We start from the raw sequence: 26213 nt of genomic DNA on the forward strand, positions 1-26213 counted from the left end.
GTCACCAAAGGCGTACGTCATTGTTTGTGTATGTAAGTATAGGAACAACGTAGGTTGGTGGGCTGATTAGTCATTACAATCGGGGGTGTGGCAAGTGCGCGGCGGAAATGACCGACAATTACCGAAGGAATGGAAGTAGGGTTTCCTTCATCCCTTTAATAGCATATATTTCTCATATAATGCATAAGTAGTCTTTCTTTTGTAAAGACACACTGATATTTATCTCCCCATGGTAAAGATACCACCTACATGTTTAGAGTATTATTAAATCTGACAGTATTTTGAGGGCATTCCCATGATGCACCTGCGCACTTAGCATTGTGGGATTTACTCTACAGCGAGAAAATTTTTCACTACATGTCGATGACACAAACCTCAGGAACATAGTGTGTAAGTATGGAAATATGCGTCTTATCATATTTTGGGGGCTTTAGGTGTGAAGTAGAGTCTCTGAAGAACAAGAAATGTAACCCAAACGCAGTTTTTGTTTAACCATTACGCCATGCGGGCTACCCAAACTCATGTCGATTTTTGGTGAAATCATGCCACAACTGGCCATGTCTTTGTCGTTTTTTCCCGTCTTTTCCTTTCACTTTTAGAACAGAATTCTTCATATTTTTCTTATACATTGTCTATTAAAATCTTCCAAGATAACACGCGAGTCTATCCCGCGCCTAGTGATTAATGTTGTGCGAAATTGTTTTGCGTTGTTACCAGTGATAGGTTCGAATGCAGGTCAAATCTGCGGCAACGGAATGAGGCCTACCACATCTTCCCGTTTCTAATTTTATTCTATAAAACTTAAACTGTCAAGAAGGAGAAAGCGATGTGAGATGGATACTACAAATGAGGGAGAAATATTGAGAGTTTTAATTATGGGTAATGATAAAACCTCCCATGAAAATAATCAATGGCCGGTTAATCAGAGGCTACGCCTTAGGCCTGTTTAGAATCACACCCTTGAATATGGAGTCCTGACTATATATATAGGCCTATATACGGAAAGAAATACCGAGTCTGCTTTCGGGGCCAATTCAGAAATTCACTATATTTGACTTGGACTGAATCGTGATCTTGGTTTGTGTGCTAAGATCTTTCATTATGACCATGAGATTTGACCTATAGATCTTTTGGCCAAGATTGGTTTAATCTCTTTCAATGATAACTATTTATCCCCTATTGATTTTCAAACGTGTTGCAATAAATATATATTTCAATTCCTTCCACCTGAAAGTGAAGTCAGGTGTGCTGTTTTTATTTATTTTTTCATATCAATTGAACTTGAAGTAAATTGATACGCAAAGCACTCAGATTACTAGACAGTTACCATCACCATGATGAGTGTATGTAAGTTTGAAATTCCAAATGGATTTGTACCCCTAGAAATTGAAAGTAATTTTGTAACCCTATGTACTAAGCAATGAATTCTGCTATATAGAGTATTAACTTGGATTTGGATCTTAACAACATATGATGTAAATGCATTGGGCGATATGCTATTTGAACAAGAATAACGTGGGTTTAATCTGTTGACTGAGGCTAATCTTTAAGAAAACACTGTTTCAATTGACAATTACTCATGTGCTCCTTGTTCCCAGTAGCAGTTGAGATGGAGATTGAAGATGTTAATTTAACAATAAACATCTGGACCAGACTGCAGTGATTGAGCATCGATCAACGCAATTGGGATATTGTGATGTGTTTGTGTGTTGATAATTGATGGCCGTCTGAAAAGTATGTTTGGAAACCTATATCCGACAATAATGTCTTATAAACTAATATATAGCCATATGAAATAGGGTTAAAATGTTCCTTATTATTAGGTTTTCAAATTCTCTTGGGGTACAAAATTTCCAGGGGTATGAATTTGTTTGGGTTACGAAATTACCTCGTCCCACCAGACTGTCATCTTCATCCTGCATGTGTCAAGCCCAGTATGTTTCATGGGCAGTGTGTATTGTGCTGGTATGATGTACATGTGTGTATACAGCAGTTGCTTTTATTACTGATAATACTCACTCGTGTAGCAATGGTCTATTAGCAAGTTATATAGATATATATGGTAATAACTACAGAATTGTTTTCACATGATAAATAATCAGCTTGTCTATCATGGTCTATTGTGTAAGAACCTTTCACCTAAATTTGACATTTGTACATGAATGTCTGAAAGAGGGTTTTACACTTACCAGTGCCAGACGAATTCTGGAGTAAAATTTTCTGCAATAAAAACGTACACATTTCCAAAATATGTAAACATTATTACAAACGTAACAAGTATTTCACTGATTGTTTTCTTTAACATTTTTTGTCTTGCATTTAGACATTTCAAGACAAAAATTATGCAAATACATTTTGCATGGTGTCTGGTATTTATTTATTGTTAGATGTAAACAAAGTTTATGTTGTAGTAATCATGGTAATACCACAAGAACATTTAAAAGCGAGAATGATTCAAATTTTGTTTTATAGTAGGATTCATATTTTGTATGTTCGAATCGCATGTTAAATGTTTGGTCATCATGCAAAATTCAGTAGAAAAGCTTGAAAATAATTAATATTAGGATATTGATTGATTAATTTTTTTTTTTAAATTGTAATTCTGCAGTAAGTTACATTTTCTACAAATCTTTCAGCGATCAAGGAATCACAGAATTCATCTGGGACTGAGCAAGATTTAAAGAAAATTATTTACATCACATGTCCTTAAGAATGCAGAAGAATGAGTGTACAAATCATTCAACCGGGTCAAAATAGTAGATGGCTTGTTACAAACTGACTTTCTCTGTTTTGATGGCAATGACCCATTGACTTTCATGCTTAATTTCAAGCAGTGTATTCTCATAAGAAATACTCCAAGTTCATGCCAAAAAGGATTACTGTGACTGCCCCTGAACTCAAATACTCACCAACAAAAATAGATGAATCCAGATAAATGCCTGGTGAAATCTCGGTTAAGTGTCCATGTAATATTGCCTATGTACATAAAGCGTGGCCATTGTGAAATTAATGCAGCCCTTCTTCAGTTGATAATTATCAGTGAGAAATGAACTCTTTATTTCACTTTGTTGGGGTATACGCTGGTGCTATTAACATGTTTCTTTTGTTGGCAGAACTAAAAGAAGAAAACCTTTTTTTCATCATTTTTACTTTGTACGTGCTCTTGGTGTGCTGGTTGGAAATCTAGCAGCATACTGGACGCAAAGACAGGGAAGGGTGGTGCTTCTCCACACTTAGGAGGACGGTAAGTATTCCCTCAACAGTGTATGGTAGACATCAATCTCATAAAAATCATATCTTTTTCTCTCATACGATATCCCACTGCGTGAAGATCTGAGGACACTCCATAGGAGGTTGTGCTGACTGCCCAATTATGAATTAAGCAAGCTTGATTTCTTGATCCAATCAGATGTCAATTTTCTAAACAAAGTTCTGCTCCATTTCTGTACCACCTTGATTTGGAAAAGTTCATCTTAGCAAATGAAGACCTCATCTCCCCACCCAACCCCGGAACACAAGTAACCATTAAATGATTTAATGGTCCACCCTTTTGAGTGTAGATGCCACCGCGCTCATGAACAGGATGTATACGTTATCCTCAATAATGTTATTAGTTTCATTGTTTTTGCGTTTGTAGCTCGGTAAATTTTACTTGTTGAGGTACACAAATCATATGTTTGTATGAATGCTTGGCACACTTGTAGTTGTACGAAGAATCTAGAAGCTTCAACGCTGAAGTTCACCTGAAGTGACACCTGGCTGTGTCCTTATATCTTCATGCAGAGAGGTATCAGTGTGGTGTAAAAGGTCTTTATTTTCATGAGATCGGGCACAGCAGTGTATTATAGACCCATGTATACACGGTTCCAGATTCCTTGTATTAAAGTGGTCATGCAGAGATAGAAATGTAGATATTGTTTAAAGCGTACCATAAACAATGTTTTGGTGTACTCTTTGGGATGGAAATTGAAAATTTGTGCTAACTAATTATGCTTTTGGTCTTCAAACGCTAGCTAGATATAGATAATAAGCAGTTTAATTTAGAAGGGTTGCTTCCTTCCTTTTCACTGTGACCATTTTTGACTTCTGAATTCCCAAATACATTTTTTCAATCCCACTGCATTCAGCATCATCATTTCCCACATTTTGTCACATATATTTCTGCAGATGTAAATTAATCACTGGCTTCATATAATTAACATTACAAGGTCATGTTTAAAAAATGTATCCCTAAGTGAACTGTTCCCATCAGATAGTGAGACCTTACTTCATATAGTTTCATTATGATTTTGACCGTATCATTAGCACTAAGATACAAGGAATTTCTAACCCTGTCATGGTGTTTCATTAAGAAGTGTGCCAAAGACTTCAGTGTGTAATCTTTGAAATCTTAAGCCATTCATTATTAGGTGCATGAACTCTCCATCTTGCTTTGTCATTTGAATCATCTGGTTATATTAATGTACATGTTTATGGTGTATATCTGACTATGGAGGGCATGACTGGCCTACTGGGATTAGGATGTGCAGAGTTGTCCTTTACATGACAGGATCAGCTGAGCAAGTCCCAAACCCAGATTCACCTGCATTAGCAGTCTTGTTTAGTTAGCACCATTGTTCTCAAGGGCTTCAGCAGAGTGGTAAATGTTGATCTGCATCCCTTGATGTTGCTGTATCACTTAGGCTGTTCCATGTAAGCTGACATGACTGAAAGTGTTGGAAGCAGTGTGGTACTCATGACTCATTCATCTGATTGTGAAACAACCTCTACCCGGGGTCCTTTTACCTCAGTCTGTTCACGCTTTTCCATCTTGTGCAACACTTTCTGTTCTACTTCTATCCAGAAAGAAACATTAGTAATCATGTTATATCACACGGCCCATTCAGTCTTAATAATGGCAATCCCTGCAAACTAAATTTGCAAATAATTTATTAGTTCTGGCATTTGTTGATTAAAGAAGCTTTTTTTTTCAATATTTATGTCAAGACTGACCGAATTTTCATATTAGCTGTTTTTTCTTCTTTGAAAACCACATATGCCTCTGATAAATGGTGCCAGAACAATGTTGAGATAAAATTACCCTGAGAAATAGATGTCAAGATAGATATCTATTTGATTTCCAGGGATGCATGTTAACCTGAAATGTTTACTAGCCAGAATACTTATGACAAATTGTTAAACAGAAATTGTGTAAAATTGTTCGATTTGACCATGTTCTAAAGTTTGTTAAAATTTTGTTTTCAGAAATTGTTGAAAGTTCAAGCAGTCGATTTTTACCTAGGAGAGCATAGAGATTAAATGAGAGTTGTGTATGTAGAAGTATACTTGTGAATCATTTTTCTTCTTAAATGTTTACTGGATCATTAAATATGATATTCACTTTTTAGAAGATTGTCCCCAGCCGTGATATTGCTGGAATATTGCTAAAAGCGGCCTAAAACCATACTAATAGATAATGCGAAAAAAGTTGTTTGGGAAGAAATGAATAAACTATCTTGCATGCAGCTTTCTTCTAATTTCGCTTTCAGAATTTTTATGTATTTCCGTTGTAGAGATTTGTCTTGTTCAAGTTTTGTCCTGAATTGTTGCTGTGCTAAGCTGAAAGAGCTGATGCAGCAATATGAAAATGGCAGTGTTCAGTGGAATGCTGTGGTTCTGAGAGGCAAACTGAATAATGTTTAATCTATCCTATGCCTTAGACCTCAGCTGATATGTCATTCAGCTGTTGTCACCATTATGAAAAGCATATCAAATCACTGTTATGTCTTCTTTCCATGTAGAAAGGTCAATAAACAAGAAAGTTGTCAACTATCATCCTATCAAAATTTTATTTTTTTAAATGTTCTTTTCAGATTACTATGCTTGCCTATATTGTAAGATGCTATTGTTGTTGCAGGGACGAGAGACCACCCACTCTCTCAGGCCCAGGTGCGCACACACCTGTTGCTAAGAAAAGATGGATTCCTCCAAGCAGTGTGAAAAGAGAGGTCCCAGCCCAAGAGGACAAAAATGATGTTGTATTTCGTAGAGTCAGAGGGTAAGTGAATCCTGATTCATTTGACTTTTTAGGGAGCTTGAGGCATGAACAATGTTGTCTCTGCTGCAAAATACTTCATCAGTTCCACAAGTTTCCCAGAACCCAGTGCTTGTCATTCAAGTACTATAAAAGGAGCCACCTTTTGGGATTCTGGGTCAGAATAAGTCCCCAGCAGCAATGGTTGAGAGGCGATCAATTGGATCAATGTGATTGGTTTGTTGCATGTCATCATAATCAATGTTGTGGAATCATTGCTCGCAGTATCGATTACTGGATTGTCTTTCCAGACTCAATTATTTTTCAAGCCGTCGCACAGAGCTTGAAATTTGAGTGCAACATTGAACAGAGAAAAATGATTGGTTGGTTACTTTGTGTCGCCTTTCTGAGTTTGTGACGTCATACCCTTGTAGAGTTATTCACTGCTGTCAAGCAATAATTTTTTGCATTATTGACTTTGTTTCTTGTCTCCAGAATTCTCAACAAACTCGCACCTGAGAAGTTTGATAAGTTGAGTCTTGAGCTTCTGAATGTGGGCATTGACACACAAGTCATCCTTAAGGGAATAATTTTACTGGTAAGTTGTTTAACTTCATTTTTAATCAGTTACTTATATCACTCTATTGGGAAATACTTTTGCATGATTGCTTTGTCTGTAACGTGACTGACGTGCTGTAAACTTTAAACTCTTTGCATGGTGCAATGAATTTGTGAACAAATTTCAATGATATATGATATGACTCTCTAGTGAAATTGTGTACGAACTTTGGGGTGTGGGGAGCAAAGTCATGACACATGCTTGAGTTCCCTGTTCTGAGTTGAGTTCCCTAGGGGTGCCAAGAACCTGATCATGGGTCCGAATCCCAGATTCCCCAGATTGTTTCAAGGTTGTTCATTTTATTCCATGCTTGTGGGTTTCTACAAGGGGTAAACATCTAAAACCTGCATCAGGCACACTTTCCTCCCACATCAAGCTGACAGTGATTTTACTGAAATACTGTTCAAAGCAGTGTTAAACCAAATTCACTCAAATATTGACTGTCAAAATGCTTAGCTAGACTGTGCACTTGCAAGGGAATTTTGTTAAGCGGCCTTTGTTTTTGCAATTTCTCAGGGAATTGGTCTGTAATACAAATAATGCATGTGTATTAACAGCTATTATTGTCGTACATATACTTGCATGCATATATTTTTACTTATACATGGTTTATTGCACATGTGGAATCTATCATTTACCTCGCCTGTTTGGTGTAGATTTTAATGTTTGTATAATTTGTTCTTGTTTTATGGCTCTAATATTGGCGATGCGAAGGCAAGTTGTAACTCACCTTCCCTTGCAAACATGTAAAACTAAATGCTATTAACAAATGCCAGTTTGGTTCGTATTTATTTTTGCTGATTACAGTAAAAGAATTTGAATTGTGCTGAATGGTTAGAGGCGATTGCTTAAATGGAGATCATAAAGACGCTTGAAATGTAAAGGATTCATTTAATCCTTGTGATTATTTGCTCTCGATATTGTTCAAACCTAGGTTCAGGTATACAGAATGCTAATATGGATACTAATAAGGATTACTGCAAAGCATCTGTGGCATTGCCCAGTATATCTGGTTGTCATGGAAACAGGTATGCTGGCCAACTGCCAAGCCTTTGATGTTCCCATCCTGAGAGTAGATTAACAGACTTACGTTTAGTGGTAGCTGCTCCCATGAATCACTTAGTGTGCAGGCTTCTGTAAACTGTCCGTAACATCTGCAGATATGTGTTTGGTACTAGCTGAACTTACCATTTATCTACAGATGAAGTTTGGCTACATGGGTGGGTGAAGGTACTGAAGTAAGCATTAATGTCAAGAGGTTCTCAGGGATTGACATGGTCACTGGCCTGTTAGACTAGTGAAATGTACGGGGTCTAGTTAGTTTATCCTAAAATCTAGTTAATGTACATAAACCACCAGCTCAAATTAAGGTGCAGATTAGTTGCGTATGACCAATGGTGTCTACTGTCTACTCCCGTATTTTAAAAGGGCGCTCCGATTCACTGTGCAGAATCACGTCCCTTGGACACACCAGAAATCTGATTGTGGGTTCGAATCCCGGTTCGCCCTGATTTTGTTTCTAGGTTTGTCAGCATCATACCTGTGCTCGTGGGTTTCACTGAAGTGGTAAAACGTCTAGGACCTGCATCACTTTGGGCTTTCCTTCCACATTAAGCTGACATGCCGTGATATAACTGGAATACTGTTAAAACCGGCGTTAAACACAACACACTCACTCACCATATGTTAAAGTTAAAAGATCTAGGGGGTTCCTAGATTCAATTACCTTTCAAAACCTCGAGCACCAAAGGACACACACCACCTTAATTTCGTACACTGTTTTTCTTTAGTTTTGCTGCTCGAAGATGGGCAAAATCATACAAAATCTGTCGTATTAGCGAACTGAATTTTGTTTCAGATTTTTGAAAAAGCATTAGATGAACCGAAATACAGCTCCCTCTATGCCCAGCTCTGCCACAGACTATGTGAGGACGCACCCAACTTCGAACCTCCCCAGTCCAACATCACAGTAAGTTTTACGACTGAAATCTTTCACCAGATACGATGTGTAAAATATTACTGTATTCAGGGATCATGCATCACAGTTGTTAGTTTATTGATGATAAGACCAGAAGTTGTTTCAAGTTTATTGATGATAAGACCAGAAGTTGTTTCAAGGCATGACAATGTCATCCTCATTAATCAAGTGTTGTCTAGTTACCATTATGATAAATACCCTGGACCCATTCGCCACATTCAATACTCATAACGACCTATGAAGATCCCGGTGTAGAATAGGTCTTAAGCAACCCATGCTTGTCGTAAAAGGCGACTGCTTGTCGAAAAAGGCGACTAACGGGATCGGGTGGTCAGGCTCACCGACTTGGTTGATGCATGTCATAGATCCCAATTGCGTGGATCGATGCTCATGATATTAATTACTGGATTGTCTGGTCCAGACTCGATTATTTACAGACCGCCGTCATATAGCTGGAATATTGCTGAGTGCGGCGTTAAACAACAAAGCAACCAACCATTCGCCACAATAGCTTTGTTTCAGAAGTGACATTCTCTTAATAAGTTAACACATTGTTTCTTTGCACAAGAGTTAATTTATTATTTTTTTAGTTCTGTGCCATTGGATTTTGGCTCAAATGAAGCTTTAGTCGTGCTTGGGAACAGGGTATTTATCATAAAAATGAGTCAAATACACTGGATAATCAAAAAAGGACAAGATAGGATTCGGGATACATTCAAAAACATCTCATCCCTTTTCTCTTTGTCTTTCTACAGAGGTCAATAATGCCTTCCTTGCCACTTGATTTTAAAAAACGTCTTGAATACTGTTTGCATGGATTTTCTCCGTTATGTTCATAATTCATCATTATCTTTCCCAGACCTTCCGCCGGCTGCTTTTGAACAAGTGCCAAGATGAGTTTGAGAACAGGTCCCGTGCAACTGAAGGTAGTGTTTCAATTTATGTAATGATTTTTAAGTTAAGCATCAGCGTGATTAGTAACACAATAGATGGGAGGTATTCTAGTTTCTGAAGTAGCTCATTGCTGACTGTCCCATCTAGAAGATTTTGTTCTAAAATATAGTTTTGTTTAACGCCGCACTCAGCAATATTCCAGCTATATGGGCGGCGGTCTGTAAGTAATCAAGTCTGGACCAGACAATCCAGTGATTGACAACATGAGCATCGATCCACGCAATTGGGATCGATGACATGCATCAACCAAGTCACCTCTTACAAGCATGGGTTGCTTAAGACCTATTCTACCCTGGATCTTCACGGGTCACCAACTTAAGTAATTGGGGGTAGTGGGGTCGGTTAAAGCTTTTGCTCATCTTGCCAAAGGGGCGGTCGGGTAGCCTAGTGGTTAAAGCGTTTGCTCGTCACGCAGAAGACCCGGGTTCGATTCCCGACATGGGTACAATGTGTGAAGCCCATTTCTGGTGTCCCCCGCCGTGATATTGCTGGAATATTGCTAAAAGCGGCGTAAAACCATAGTCACTCACTCACTCATCTTGCCAAAGACCTGAGTGTAATTACCCACATTGGTACATGTAAGGCCCATTTTAAGTGTTCCTGCAGTGCTTATGGGAATATTTCGAAAAGCGGTGTAAAATCCAACTCGTGTATGTGTTTGCTTTCCGGTATACAGTGCTAGTATGGTATCTGTATGCCTTTGACCCCCTAAAATCTATGAGTCCCCATGTCTCATAAATAGTATAACAAAGTAAATCCGTTTTTGACTCAATATCCTGATTGTGTCCTAGTGTTCGACAAGAAGGATGCGCCACTTTCAACCGAGGAACATGAACAGTACCATCTGGCAAAGAAGAAAATGCTTGGAAACATCAAATTCATTGGTGGGTACCATATATCATGTATATAAAGCTTAAACAATGTTTTTTGATTGGTTGATTGGACCAAATCACTTGCAATTATTTCATTTTGAAAAAGTCTAAAACAATATATATAATCTTGAAAGACATTTTTAATCGGACAAGTTCCAGTAAATGGTATTGGTTCCCAACATCAGAAATTATATGCATCCTTGAGGTTTGTTGGTATTTCTTTATGATGGGACTCTCTAAATCTGTTCATTTTAACAATTTAAAAAATACTTGTTTAATTTCGACTTTGTTTCTGTTTGACAGGCGAGCTCGGGAAGCTTCAGATGCTGCACGAGGGGATTCTACACAAGTGCATCAAACAACTCCTGGAGAAGAAAAGAAACACACCTATACGGGACATGGCCGAGGATCTCGAGTGTCTCTGTCAGATAATGCGGACCGTCGGCCCTCGTCTGGACTCACCCAAGGCGAAGGTACGTGTATTGGGGAGCTTGTTTCTTTCTGTCAGAAAAGAGTTTATTAGATGAAAAAAAGTTAATCTAATTTTACATGAGTTTGTATTATAATCTTTCTATTTTCCCAGTCTATCATAAATTGATTGAGCAAATAAGTTTAAATGTTTTTCAATTAATTACCCTGATTGTTTGGTTTCTGGTCGGTCATCCATAAACCAAACATTGCCTTGTGCAGTTTCTTGTTCCTGTCGTCACCAAGTTTCCTGGTCTGAGATCTGATATATGTTTTGTAATGTTTCAGGCATGGATGGATCAGTACTTTGAACGAGTCAGGCTTTTTAGCCAGAATCTCGAGTTGCCGTCTAGGATTCGTTTCATGCTTCAAGATGTGATAGAACTACGCGAGAAGAAGGTGAGAAACACATCTGTCAGATAATGATGAAATTTCAGAATAAAGTTTCTAAGTCATAAGGAGTTGATTTGAATCACAATTGTGGTTACATAAGGTCCCCTGCAAACTATGCTTCTCCCACAATTATAGGCAGCCATCACAAAGCTGGGATATTGTGGAGTGTGCCCCAAAGCAGCAATGAAGAATTCTTTGAGTTTGTTCTGTGACATTGTTGTTTAGCTGAAAGAAAATTTAATCTTGCAGAGATGGGTTCCTCGGCGAGTGGCTTTGGACAACGGACCTAAAACAATCACGCAGATTCGACAGGAAGCAGTTGATGTAAGTCAACCCCAGGGTTACAATATGAAAATAATACAACACTATCAAGAAGAAACGCTGACTGAATAAGGAATTTCTTTCCATTAAATACTGTAGTACTTCAGCTTGTTCTTTCGAATGAGGCTGGGTGACTTTCCTCACTTGCAGTTCAGTTGCACAAAGCAGTTTTACTGCTATGACTATCTTACCAATTCCGCAATACTGGTTCATGAGAGGTGACTTAATAGATCAGATTGTCTCGCTCTTTTGTCGGTTGATTGTGTGACGCTGCTCATCACTGAATTTGTTTGTCCAAGTCTTGATTATGTAAGGGTTGTTGCCATATAGCTGGAATATTGCTGACGGTGGTATTAAGCAAGAAACAAACACATCACAACAGTCTAAATTTATCACAATTTCACAATTCTCATTTTCTCTTTAACAGGAACTTGGTGTATTTATTCCTCCGCCATCTGCTCAGAACCGCGGCCAGGCATTGATGGGGGGTCGTGCTATGAACGGGACAATGGGGGGAGGAGGAGGAGGCGGAGGTGGAGGGGGTAGCTGGAAGCAAGGAGGCATGGGGGATCTCTTCAGCATGCCACCGCCAGGAACCATGGGAAATTGTAAGTCACTGCCTTGTGAAGGATCCCTTGATGATGTGGGTTGAAATTGGTCTTCAGCAAACAGTGCTTATCATAAGAGGCAACTAATGTGCTCGGGTGGTCAGGCTTGCTGACTTGGTTGATGGATATCATTGTATCTCAATTGCATATCTCTCATAATCAATATTCATGATTCAATTCAAATTCAAATCAAATTCAAATTAAGCATTTATATAGCGCTACCTATCCAGACATACTGCCTGCTCAAGAGCTCTCAGTCGTATGCTTTTTTGAAGAGGATGGTCTTGGTGTCAGTCACTGGATTGTTTGATCCAAACTTGATAATTTAGACGCTGTCATATAGCTGTAATATTGCCGAGTGTGGCTATTCTTGAAGCAAGTGGAAGGAGTGTGGTGGCCTGATTGTCTCCTCGGACACCATGAGCAGAAATCAGTTTCTAAGATCTTTTCTGAATCCATATGGGCTCAGCATAATTTTCTGAAAATTGTTTATCATTTAGGCTATTAATAGCTAAGCATACAAGACCAACCCTGTAGGCTAGGTTGGAGACTGCCTTAAATAATGTAAGCACCCTGACTAAAGTGTTTCTTTATTACAGTCAACTCTATTGGGACTGGCCCTGGCGTGATTCAAGTAGACAACTTTGCATCCAGTTATCAGAACAACATGGGACGGAACAGGAACAACCAACAGAATCAAGGTCGGTGATCATACTTGCTCCATTCATCAAGACCTGATATTGGGCCTGAAGTCTGTAGAAAATCTCAACAACAAAAATCTGAATGTGAATAAGGGCCACTGCAATAAGAAATGTTGATCATGCAGAGTCGGAAATGAATTTCTATTTTCTGTCCTAAAAACATTTTTGCTGCAGGGATGCCATCTGCTGTTGGTAAAAGTGGTTATCCAAAAGGCAATGTTACTAGTCCTCACTGAATTTTTCTAGCCTCGGACGAGCAGACTTTAATTTCGAACACTGTCATGCTATTAACCACTGGTTTCTGCAGACTTGGACCATTTACAGGCCTTATTGCTGACTGCGACAAATATAAAACAAAAACACTATACATGGAAATAGAAAATATTAAGTTGCATTTTTGCTTTATTGCAGGATTTAACAACAACTTCATGAATCGCCGGCCAGACAGTGGAGGTAACAGTCCGCGTAACCAGCGTCACAATCAGCAGAACCAGCAGCAGCAGCAGCAGCAGCAGCAACAACAGCAACAGCAGGGGAATCCAGGCAACAATCAACAGAGTCAATACTACAACAAGCAACAGCAACAGCCGCAGGGACAGAATCAACAAGGTAACTAGATACCAATCATTCTGATATTGGTGAAGTCATTGCATTATTATCTCTAAACCTCAGGCGGCACGGGTGGCCCAGTCGTCTAAGGCATCGCGATTCGCTGTGCAGAGTTGCATCCCTTGGGCACGCCAGAAACCTATGATTGTGGGTTTGAATCCCGGTTCAACCCGATTCTGTTTCTAGGTTTGTCAGCACCATACCCATGCTCATGGGTTTCACTGAAGTGGTAAACGTCTAAGAACCGAATCACTTTGGGCTTTCCTCCCACATTAAGCTGAAAGCTGTGATATAACTGGAATACTGTTAAAAGCGGCACTAAACCCAACTGACTCACTATCTCTAAACCTCATTATGTCACACCAGATGCCGCCACTACATTTGTGAATCATGATATTGATAAGGCCAAAGTCCTAAAGTACATAATCTTGGATGTGTTACAAATTCAGAAACTTTCGTAGTTCATAGCATGATAAATGAACATAGATAAATGTCTTATTGTTCAGGGATAGACATGGCCACTAGTCTTTTAGTCTGAGAATAGTGAAAATCTAGAGGACTAGTTGTAGTTTTTTTAAAGTAAGTTATTTTATTTAGCCACTAGTCCAAACTGAGCTGGACTAGCTTTTGGTGTCTAATCCTGTAGTTAATGTACAATCACGTCATTAATTTACAGGATTTAATATGAATTGTGATGGAAGTAGTTATTTGGATATTTGCTCTGATCATTATACAAACACTGAACATACAAGTAAATATGAAATTCGTCTTCATTAGAACCATTTTCTACAAATTCTACAAAGTCTTTTCTCTTAAGAAATCAACGTATCTGCCTGTTTCAATAAATAAGTCATGTGAGTTATAACAAGATAAAAAAGGAGCTGTTCAAATCTTGCATAAATATGTTTCAAAGATAAGGTTCTGTTGTTGTGGGGAGTCATAAATATAATATATGCCATTTGTTTTTATACATTAAGCAATTATTGCATGTATAGAAGTGAGAAATTAGAGGAACCAGGGCCCACTTGCACAAAGCAAACTTAGCGCTAAGATGATCGTATTTCCCATACGTTAGCATAGACTTGAGATAGTCACAGCGCTAAGATCACTTTGTGCAAGTGGACCCTGGTGGTGTTTGGTTATTATCTAAGAACACCCACATGATATTTAAGTATTATTGAGACTAGGTCCCCCTACTGTCCATTTACAAACAATGAGGTTGATTTGTAAATTTGTTTAAAATGCTGCACAGCACTTTTAATTTGAGCATTGTTGTTTGTGTTGCAGCTACAGGCAACCGAGACTTGCCTCCAAGATTCCAGCGCATGTCGATCAATCACAGTCCCCCCTCCACATCCCCAATTTCGGGAAATAACAAGTTGTCAAGGGAGGAAGTCAGTCTTCGCCCAGTCAAGAACTTCACAGTCCTCAAACCTAACACACCGGGCATGCTTCCCAAGTCAGCCCAAGGCCCATCATCCATGGGGGGATTCTCCAGCCTCAACTCTGGGGGCAACAAGTCAGGATCGACGGCACTTAACCCCCTGCTTAGTAAACAGGTATGTGCAATCCAAGTTTCTTTGTCGTTTAACTGTTGAGGGTCTGTTAACCACTTTTAGATTCAGACTACTTCTGTGGTCTTGTGGATAGCGTCTGCCAAGAGAGCAGAAGGTCTGTGATCCTACGTTAAGACAGTTAAAGATGGTACTTGTTAACCTGCCTGGAGCTGAAAATTTAGGGGACAAAACAAGGACTATTCTGCTTGAAGTCCCTATACTGTGTCTAAGTATGGTGTCCATGTCTAACTGAGGCATTATACCTCCACACACACGTGCATTGACGGCGCTATATAAGTGCTAGAGTCTTGAAAGCAAGGTTAAGCCTCATTTCACCTGGCCTTTTAGCTTCATCAATATCAGTTGCCTTCCTGATTTTCAGTTATAAATGAAGCCTGATGGAAACAGAATGTTAGACTGTACAATGTTATGGCAGATAAGTTCTGAAGTATACATGCATATGGAGGGAGTTTCTTGTGGCCTTAAAAACTATAGCTAGAACTATGAAAAGCCCTGGAATTTGATGACTGAAATTTGTTCCAATAATGAGTAGGGTGTTGTGTATACACATATTATCCTAATAGACCGCCTCCGTTGTCTAATGGTAGAGCGTCCACCCGGAGAGCGGAAGGTCCAGGGTTCGATCCCCAGCCGCGTCGTACCAAAAGACATTAAAAGATGGTACTTGTTGTTACCCTGTCTGGCGCTCGGCATTAAGGGGCTAAAACAAGGACTGGTCGGCTCAGTCAGTATACTGTGTCTGAGTGGGGTATTCATGTTAAACTGCGGCATGGTATCTCAGTTGGCTAGCACTATAAATCGGCATCAGTCCACGCACGCACGCACGCATGCACGCGCGCAATAATCTCTTGGACGCGACGTTAAACCCCATTTCACCTCACCTCACCTATTATCCTAATATTTTCTATTTCAGCCTCTGATAACTATCAAACAGAACAGTGAAGATAAGGGCAAATCTAAGAAGAAGGAATTTATCTCTAAGGAAGAACTTCAGAAGACAGTGGTATGTTCTCATTTCATTCATCTCTGTATTGAATAAATAAGGTTTGATTTATTTGTGCTATATGTTCTGATATTATATTTCAAAACAAGGGCTTGCTTGTCTGCAAGTAGGGCGGTCGGGTAGCCTAGTGGTTAAAGCGTTCGCTCGTCACGCTGAAGACCCGGGTTCGATTCCCGACATGGGTACAATGTGTGAAGCCCATTTCTGGTGTCCCCCGCCGTGATATTGCTGGAATATTGCTAAAAGCGGCGTAAAACCATACTCACTCACTCAATTGTCTGCAAGTACTGTTAAATCAAACACTTACACTGACTGGTCAGCTATGAAGTGCATCTATGTGGGTTCTGGCTTAGAATAGGTCCCCAGCAACCTATGCTGGTTGTACGGGGTGACTTGCTGAAGGCGTGGTCACACTAAGGGAGTGTTGGTAGGAATTCTTGTCGGGTGTATTTCATCATTTGTAAAATTTTATATATTCTTTTTCAGACAAGCCTTCTTTCTGATTATCTCGGAAATAACAACAAGGCAGATGTGGCAACACAGATCAAGGACATGTCTATTCCGAAGAAGTAAGTCAACAGATTTACAATTTGGGGACTCTCAGGAAGGGATTGTGGCAGTCCCAGCTAATGATTGTGGCAGTCCCAGCTAATGATTGTGGCAGTCCCAAAGCAGTGGTCAATATTAGGGTTATTTAGAAAAAAATGTGGGTAGTATTGTTGGAACACAAGAAATTACTTATGCTGAGTTATATTGTTGGATATGTAGGAAAAGAATATTATTCTTTTGTAATTTTTGTTTTTCAGGCTGATTAGAGATCTCTTATCACAACTGCTGGTTGAATCCGTGGACAAGAGTGGTAAGTATTTTGCCTGTGAAATATTACTCATGCCTGGTATCATTGAAAGGAATCGTTCTCTAAGAAGATATGTAACATAAATTGTTCGAGGTATTTGTCTTTTGGATAAAATTTGTTGAGTTTAATTGTGGAACTTGTCAAAAATAGCCATCGACTTAGAGAATGTTTCAATCCTGCTGGTTTAGAACAAGTTTCCGTTCTGTATGGTGACCTTTGTTGCGATTTATTCCAATATTCTGAGACAAATGGCATCAAGTCATTTTCATGGTTTTTTTGTTTTTTCAACTTTTCATTGGACATTCTTCTATGTCATTACCACATTTTAGAAAAACTGTAGGACATTTTTTCATGATAGTCTGTCCTAGTAAATGATCTGATTTGATTCCTGTCATTGAGTGTTTTGAAATCTTTATTATTCTCCAACCAATTAAAAATTAATTCTGTGATAATCTTTGCCAACAGATTTATTTATGAATTTACCCTAGACATGTTCTAGTCACAATATGGGTGAAATTCTACTCTGACTCTTTAGTGTTCAACCAGTCACCTGACAGGTGACGTGGATCTTCGATATTGTTTTGACTGAGTTTTGTTCAACATGCGTTTCCTTTTCTTTCAGAAACTGAGCGAGACCGTGTCATGGAGCTGATATCTGAACTGAAGAAGGATGGATTCATCTCAGCAGAGCAGTTCATGGATGTGAGTTATCTATTGTGCTGCAAAAAGATTTGGTAGTACCAGTGATAAAGTGGTGTCATGATTGTGAAAGGATGGGCAGTCTCAAGTTGATGTTGGGTCTTTAGTTTTCTTCACATCTTGCTATTCAGCTCGCTTGTCTTCAGATCAGATACTGGGGTAGCTTAAAGGTTAAAGCGTTCACTTGTTATGCTGAAGGCCTGTGTTCGATTTCCCCACATGGGTATAATATATGACGCCCACTTTTGGTGTCGCCTGTCATATGCTCTAATATTGCTGAAAGTGGTAAAACCTAAGTTACTCACATTGGAATGCTTCTAACAGTGCTTCTAACAGTTGCTTATCTCAAACACAAGTTCCATTCCACACAAGTGAAGCCAATTCTTGCTGTTTTTAAGATGAAAAGCAGACCTCACAGCTCAGTGTTTGTGTTGCAGAGTTTAAGGCGTGTGATGGACAAGATGTCCGACTTGGAGGAGGTACCACTGGTTAAATCGTCCGTCGCCAGGTTCGCTGCATCGTCCCTGGTGGAGAACATCGCCAGTTTGGAGGAACTTGCCGAGCCATTGGAGAATGGCGTTCATCATCCACTGTTTCTGCTTTGTCTACAACAAGTCGTGAAGCTGCGATCTGAAGACTGGCTTGAGGGTGTCTTCAGTGAGAGCAAAATCAACTTGCAGGGAATGCTACCAGGTAGGGACAACATAGAACAGAGCGCCATGTGACCTGGTGGGGATTCCGGGATAGAACTGGAACCCTGCAATCTATGCTGGTTGTAAAAGGCGACCAAATGGATCAGGTGGTTAGGCTCTGTGACTTGGTTGTTTGCATGTCATTGTACCCCCAGCGGCATGGCTCGCTGCTCACAATAATTCAGGGTTAGAACTTAACACTAGCCCACTAGCCCGCTAGCCCGGGGCTAGTACAAATTCCTACGGTCAAGTACAAATTTCCCCTTTGTGTTACATTGCAAGGGCATTTTATCTTTTTACAGGCTGGTAATGCATTTGAAGATAGTTCTAACCCTGAATATTGCTAATTGCGGCATTAAGCAACAAACCAACCAACTAATGGATTGTCTGGTCCAGACAGCTATTTACAGACTTCTGTCAGATAGCTGGAATAGTATTGTCTTGAATAGGCCCAGTGCTCCCAGGTCTTCAATGAAATGGTGTTTTGGTAGCCAGGCTCTGTGGATGCTGTGAACCAGTAATTTATCCTGGCCCCAACTAAATGTACAGGCAGCAGGGATGTAGCTTGAATATAGCAGACCACAGCTTAAAAAAATAAATAGCTGAAACCTTCTGATAAGATGTATGAAGACTGCCAATATCGCAGTGTTGAGATAAATTGTCAAATTATTTTGAAAGAATGAATGGATGTTGTTTAAGGACACATAACGTGATATTGAAACTTTTTGATCTGTGTTGTCAGAGATAGACCAAAAGAAGGAAAGAATGTTGGAGATCCTGGAGGACCGCAGTCTCAGCTTCCTGTTTCCCCTGCTGAAGATCCAGTCAGAGCTGTGGAAGCAGATTCAGGCCGAGCCCACTGCCACGGCCATCTTCAAGTGGGTCAAGGACAAGGTGGACAACGACATGCAGAACAACCCCGGGTTCATCGATGTGTTGACCACTAGGTGAGAAGGGGAAATGAATAAGGAAAAAAAAAAAAGTTTTGGTTCTCGGACTCCGCTCGCATCATCATAAAAGTCTGCCACACATTTCATTTTTATTTCCATTTTTTAAAAACAACAAAATATCCTAATACTTAAAAACAATGTGGTCCTAAATAGCACACAGTTACTTCCCTTTACATGCGCACTGCTTTACTGCACCTCTTGTGTTATGGTCATGGCGGGAATAGGAGTTTATATGCTTGTATATGTGGGGAGGCCCTGTCTCAGGTTGATGGTACACAACTGTTTATTTGGTTACTAGTTTGAACAAGCCGGGGGGGAAAAATTTAAAAAATCCGCCGCACACACGCACTGTTTTCAAAAGTCATTGTCTGAGAACCAATTCTTTTATTTTTTAGCCTAAAGCATTGGCTGGTCAGGCTCTGTAACTGGAAAGCATGTTGTCGTACCTTGATGGTGTGGTTGTTGCTGATAATATGAATCACAGGACATCTGGTGCAGACTCAATTATTTACATAGGGTTCTGTCATTTAGCTGGAATGTTGTGCGGGGTTAAACAACAAATGAACAGATCACCACACTGGAGTTGTAACATCAGTAAAATTGGACCCCATGAGTTTGTGTTTATTGTTAGTCAGTTCAGTTGGATCTCATGGACAGGCTGTCTTAGCTGATTGTGTGTCATTGTACCTCAACTGCATGGGTCATTGACCTTACTTTGCGAAGTCCACACTAGCTTGTTTACAAGTCACTGTGTCCTTACTGGAATAGCAACATTTGAGCAACATTCTCTCCCTCCCTGTTTCACTGTTTTAATGGTTTTGTTCTGCTTTCAGTATCCTGCGATTCGTTACTGGAGAGACAACTCTTGGAAAAGCCATCGATCCCGCAGCTGTCCCGGACAAAACTCTGATAGAAAAGGAGAAAGAAGTGCTGTTGAAACTCAAGGTAGTAGAGCACAACTCAGTAGTCCCACTCAGGCACAGTGATGTCTTCTTCCAAATCTTTTATGTGATCACTTTTCTGTTTGTAAACAAATGCGCTGATTCTTAATTCAGAGCCAATGGGTCTATGAAAGCCTTTTAGTGCATTTTGCAGATTATTATTTATAATAATAATTACTACCACAATGGCAACAGTGAGTACGAGGACATTATATCTTTACAAATTAAAGTGACTATTGCTAGTTCTTCGTTAGGCATTGATGTCTGCACATGGAACTGTCCAACCATTGTAAAGAAAGGATAAACATGAAAATGGAAATAGTTTTTCACGTTTTAGGATATTTTCTCAACAAAGTTTACCATTTCATGACATGATTATCTTAATATGTCTAAAATGAAAAAGTTAAGAAAACAAACATAATTGGTTTATTGGTCTGTGTAAAATGTGACGAATCACATCTCGCTGTCCAGTGGCAGGGATAGTCGGTTGACTGAAAGCAACTCAGGCTAGGACAATGCTCATTTGTGCATTGTCAGAATCCAAACATGTACATGCACATTACTATTTAGTCACTTGTGCAGAATCCAGAATAGAATGTTCACATGCTTATAGATCCATGTACACACACTTTGGTGCAGATGCAGACTGTATTGGGTAATGTGCTCGTTACAAAGTTATCTAGCTGAGTTTGTCGTCATATGATAATGTTAACAATGTTTCAGTGTCCGTGATAAATTTTTGTTTTAGGTGGTCAGTGCTACACTTTTCAGGGTGTCAATACACCATGTTTTAAGGTGTCCATGTTTCTGGGTGTCCATGCCCCATGTTTCAGGGTGTCCATGATTCAGGTAGTCCATGTTTCAGGGTGTCCATGTTTCAGCGTGTCCATGTTTCAGCGTGTCCATGTTTCAGCGTGTCCATACCCCATGTTTCAGGGTGCCCATGTTTCAGGGTGTCCATGCCCCATGTTTCAGGGTGTCCATGCCCCATGTTTCAAGGTGTCCATGCTTCTTGTTTCAGGCTGTGCTGCAGATGTTCCTTCACGAGAGGCTGGAGCTGCAGGTCAGCGCCCTCTATGCCACGCAGGTCTTCTGCCACAACCACCAATTTCCCAAAGGTATGTGATTCGGAAACATTGTAAGAAATAATTGATATATCTGTTTCACGTCCACTATGAACTTTCCACCAATCAATGCTGATTGGGTAGCCTTGTGGGTAAGGTGTTCACTTGTCACACTTGCCTGAGGTGTTCAGGCTTTGTAATTTGGTTGTTTGTGTGTCATTGTTCCCTGACAACATAGGACATTGCTCATGGATTGTCTGGACCAGGCTCAGTCATTATTTACAGGCTGCGTTATATAGCTGGAATATTTCCGAGTGCATTGTTAAGAAACATTAGAACATACCATTTCCAGATAATGCTTAGCTGCAGCTCCTCTTTGAAACTTTGTAGAACTGAAATGTTTGTCTTGTAACCCAATTGGTAGAAACTAACATTTTCAGTCCGCTATTCCTTCTAATAACATATAGCAAAACCCTTAAAAATGGCAAATTTCTACTAGTCCTTGATACCCTAACTGTTGGGCAGTTTGGCAAGGACTACGGACTAGTGCCAATTTGTAACACTGTATTGTCTCTGCTGTCCAGGCATGCTGCTTCGTTTCTTCGTGTACTACTACGACATGGAGATCTTGGATGAGGAGTCCTTCCTCCGCTGGAAAGAAGAAGTCAATGACAAATATCCAGGCAAGGGGAAAGCACTCTTCCAGGTAAGTTCCCAAAGTGACAATAACTCTCCTGAAAAATGAACCGATCTGAACCTCAGCTGTAGAACACAAGGTAATAAGGTTGTTTATTTTGCATTGACAAAATGGTGCGACACTTGTTCATTAGACAGGTTTTACCTTTATGCAGCACTTGGCCCCATGTCAACATCAAATATTTGTCGGGGGGCATGGGTGGCCGAGATTCGCTGTGCAGAGTTGCGCCCCTTGGGCACGCCTGTTAAACTAACTTGACCCCCTACATTTCACTAGTCTATCTTAAAATCTAGTTAATGTACATGAACCACCAGCTTAAATTAAGGTGCAGATTAGTTGCGTATGGTGGCCCAGTCAAAGGTGCCTCAATTCACTGTGCAGAGTTGCGTCCCTTGGACACACCAGAAACCTATGTTTGTGGATTCGAATCCCGGTTTGCCCTGATTATGTTTCTAGGTTTGTCAGCACCATACCCGTGCTAGTGGGTTTCACTGAAGTGGTAAACGTCTGAGGCCTGCATCACTTTGGGCTTTCCTCCCACATTAGGCTGACACGCCGTGATATAACTGGAATACTGTTAAAAGCGGCGTTAAACCCAACCCACTCACTCAAATATTTGTCAAATTGGTTAGTAAATTATAGTTTTGTTCAGGGACTGAGAGGATGACTTATAAGGACAAAAGGACGTTCATACTTACTGGTAGTTTTCTAATGTTGAAATGAATGCATTGTTGTACTATCTCTAAGTGTGAGAAAATAAGCAAATTTTGAAATTAGGTTAGTTTGTCTCCATGGGCCCCCGAGTTTGGAATCCTAGATGAATCTCTACAAGATTACTGGCCTTTGGCTAGTCATTCGAATAAGTAAACCAGACAGTATTTTAATGTGGCCTGGGTGGTAATCATGCTGTGTGCTCTTGTAGGTGAACCAGTGGCTGACATGGCTAGAACAAGCTGAAGAGGAGAGTGAGGAAGAAGAAGAAGACCAGTAGGCCAGGAAGCCAGTACCTGCCTACCGCTGTAAAAGATGAGGAAGAAGAAGAGAAGAACACTTACCTGTGACTATTGGTTTTAAGATGAAGAAACATGAAAATTTGTTTTTAAGAAACTTTATGAAGAGGAATGTTTAAGTTGAAAAAAAAACAAGCTTGTGCCAGTTTGCCACTAGAATACTTGCTGCATCAGCTGGAGTGGATCAGTGTGTACCTCACATGTGTGTTGTGTCATCAGAAGATGTGTATGTGTCATCAGAAGATGTGTACCCCACCAGCATTTGGTGTGTGCATGTGACGGGTACTCCGATGCTGTGATGTGCATGTTGATTGGCTGGTCCAAATTCACCATGGAAACAAGACCTTCCTGTGTCCATTCTTTGGATGGCCTTCCGGCTGACAGAACTGCATGTTAACTGCTTTTCAGCATCTTACACCCTAAACCTAGAGGAAGGTTTGTTTTGTACTACCTGATATTTTATATTATAGACTTTATATAGACCTCATGTGTAAAAATGCACAAGAAGAAAGCTAGATCATATCCAATAGCACTCATCAATCAACTCATGAAATTAATTCTCCGAAATGACAATTTATAACAGTTGTCTACTTTCTTCCTGTGGATATAAAAAACAAAAATAAATGTATATGAATTTTAATTCCCTAACAAAAATTATGAATTAGAAATTTTTAACCAGCTTAAAAGTGTATAGGCCAGACAATTTGATTAAGCAAACACAGATTATCCATGCACCTAATCAAACATCTTTTGCAAAGTTTTAGCATTTTTACTTCCTTTGTATGATACAACTTGTAACCAAGGTGGAGGGTTGGGTTCATTAATGAGCATGAACCCTGAACTACCATGCCCAACAGATAAGTGTCGATGTACAACAAACTCATATACTCATACTGACACCCAAATTATGTAAAATACTCAATCTATTTAATAATCACGATTGTTAGCCCTAATTCAGTGTAAGGGCCATCCAGATTCCCCCCCCCGAGTTTGTTGCACATAGATCACCATCATACTCTTAGAATCTGCCAGTGTTTAGTTTGGCTAGAGTTATCTCCCTATGGGACAAGATCTGTGAATGTCTGAAATATTGTGTTATTTATTTCATGTCAAATGTGTATACATTTTTTTATCATTATGAATGTTTATTGTAATTTCATGGGTATCGAGTCATCATGCCGTTTAAATTGTACTTAAGGTGTCATCACACAAAAAAGCATATTGGCACTGTTTGTGCATTGACATGTTGCTCTTAAAATCCCAGATGGTTTTTTACTCTGTACAAGCTATTCCCCTTGTGAATCTTTTTGGCATTTGTATGTTTCCTCCTTACAATTATTTTTTTTTTTTTTTCTTTCTTCGGTGAAGGAATGCTTCGTATACATCTAGTCATAGGGCATGTGACTTTTCTGTTCTCATTTCAAGACCAGGTATTGGTTGATAAGGCTCATTCCCATAGATTCATATGCAGTCATTTTTAGTTTGGCAAACACTGCATTCAATCTTTATCAGATAGCTGCATTGAAGAGTAAGCGTTGCGATTTACATAAAAATGTTTTTTAAAACAATTTTAATATGTACTACAAACATTAAATTCAGTTGAGATCACTTTAACTTTCTGATTTTTCTAGAAGCATATAATGTTTTTATTTTAGTAAGTGCAATATTTTCTTTTGGACACATTTTCGACCACTGTACTATTGTTTTGATGCTATTGTGTGAAAGGTATCTAAATTCAGTCTTTCTTCTCAAAATCTCCCAAAGAATACACAGGACGAAAACTACCATTATTCCTGCATGATCTTGTGGAGATGTTAAATGTATTAAAACGGGGCCAGTGCTTTTTGGAGGTTATACTTAAGGAATTAAGCCTTAATCTGTCTGGTGAACCACCTTATCTTGTTGAATAGCTGTTTGTGTACATGCCACATATATGTCTGGTAATAAACTTAATATGAATAACATGCGACTTGAGTCTATTTCCAATCTTTGATGGTCATGACACCAGACTTGAGGGTGTGTAGTTCATTGGATGAAGCTGCATCCCTTACATGTGCGGGAAACTAGGATCGTGAGCCAGCACTATACCCGATCGTGGTCGCAGGTTTCATAAAAGTTAAATCTCCCGCAGAAAGTTGACACACCGTGTTATAATGTGCTTTAAATACTTTTCAAAACTACATTAGAACCAAATTCATTCTTGCATAGAGGAGCAGTATTTATTTGGGGAGGTGGCATAAGTTGCCCAATGGAGTTGGTCCTAGGATACACTGCTTAGGAGTTGAAATCCCTGATTCCTTGGCACTGTGCCAAATAACCTGATAACAATTGCCATGTTTCTATGAGACATGTCCTCTGATGTCCGAATCCTTAATTCACCATGATTTTGATCTGATTTTGATCTTAGGTTTGTGTGTTTCACCAAAGGTGTAAGACTCTAAAACCTGTTACTGTGAGCTTTTCTAACATGAAGCTGACACACCAGCATGAAAACACAACTCACTTTTTGTCAAGAGGCTGATTCTGAATCCAACTGCTGCTTAATTGCACGCTTGGACTACACCCTGAAATGATTCATTTATCAGATGTCATACTCCAAGCTAATACCTCTGCGTGAAGATTTGACAAAACCTCCATAGATTGCATCATGTGAAGCATTAATGAAGGAAAGGTGGTCTTGAGCCAATCATGTCAGCTTTCTAAAATGATTACAACACATTTTGCTTCATCTGACTGACAAACCGCCAGGGGTCATTAAACAAGTCGTAAGTAATTATCCCCTGCCCAACAAAGTTGGCAGGGGGATATAGAAACGGGCTCCGTCTGTCTGTCCATCCATCCGTCACGTTTCGTTTCCGTTCAATATGTTTTCATCAAACTTTGCAGGTCTTTTAAGTACATGCTGAACTGGTGCCTTTTGCTATTTAGAATTTCTTTTTTTTACAATTTCCATGACAAGTTCCACCTCGGTTAAAAAAGGTTAGGGTGTGTTTAGATTTAATTATGTCATAAATTCTGCAACAGGGTCAGGGGATATAGCCACATTAGTGGCAAACTCTTGTTTATTTTAGCAAGTGTTCCGTCTTGGATCGATACAGAGAAAAAGGTATCCTGTTTTGTATCACATGAAAACTCACGATGTATCGTTTCACCCCTACTTGATAGTACACCATTTTGGGTGTCAAACA

General features: G+C 39.5%; 1 protein-coding gene across 1 annotated transcript; it reads left to right on the forward strand.

The window, feature by feature from the left end:
- The first annotated feature begins 268 nt into the window (after positions 1–268).
- On the forward strand, positions 269–24987 carry LOC124115062 (eukaryotic translation initiation factor 4 gamma 2). Its single transcript, XM_046475896.2, has 25 exons — positions 269–390; positions 3114–3244; positions 5245–5309; positions 5897–6037; positions 6509–6611; positions 8491–8601; positions 9470–9536; positions 10356–10448; positions 10740–10909; positions 11193–11303; positions 11547–11621; positions 12046–12226; positions 12826–12927; positions 13339–13536; positions 14824–15095; positions 16027–16116; positions 16603–16685; positions 16923–16975; positions 17595–17674; positions 18109–18364; positions 19106–19310; positions 20147–20258; positions 21276–21372; positions 21903–22024; positions 22938–24987. Exons 3-25 carry the CDS (start codon positions 5299–5301, stop codon positions 23004–23006), a joined length of 2802 nt encoding a protein of 933 aa, XP_046331852.1. The 5' UTR covers positions 269–390; positions 3114–3244; positions 5245–5298; the 3' UTR covers positions 23007–24987.
- Positions 24988–26213: the final 1226 nt, after the last annotated feature.

Source organism: Haliotis rufescens, unplaced genomic scaffold, assembly GCF_023055435.1.
Source record: "Haliotis rufescens isolate VD_foot unplaced genomic scaffold, xgHalRufe1.0.p SCAF_6, whole genome shotgun sequence".
In the NCBI taxonomy this organism is placed as follows: Eukaryota; Metazoa; Mollusca; class Gastropoda; order Lepetellida; family Haliotidae; genus Haliotis; species Haliotis rufescens.

What these genes read in the sequence shown, in the direction of transcription:
- LOC124115062 (XM_046475896.2), top strand. An exon ending in GTATTTCGTAGAGTCAGAGG is followed by an intron (nt 6,038 to 6,508) that starts GTAAGTGAATCC and finishes TCTTGTCTCCAG; the next exon opens with AATTCTCAACAAACTCGCAC. An exon ending in TAGAACTACGCGAGAAGAAG is followed by an intron (nt 11,304 to 11,546) that starts GTGAGAAACACA and finishes TTAATCTTGCAG; the next exon opens with AGATGGGTTCCTCGGCGAGT.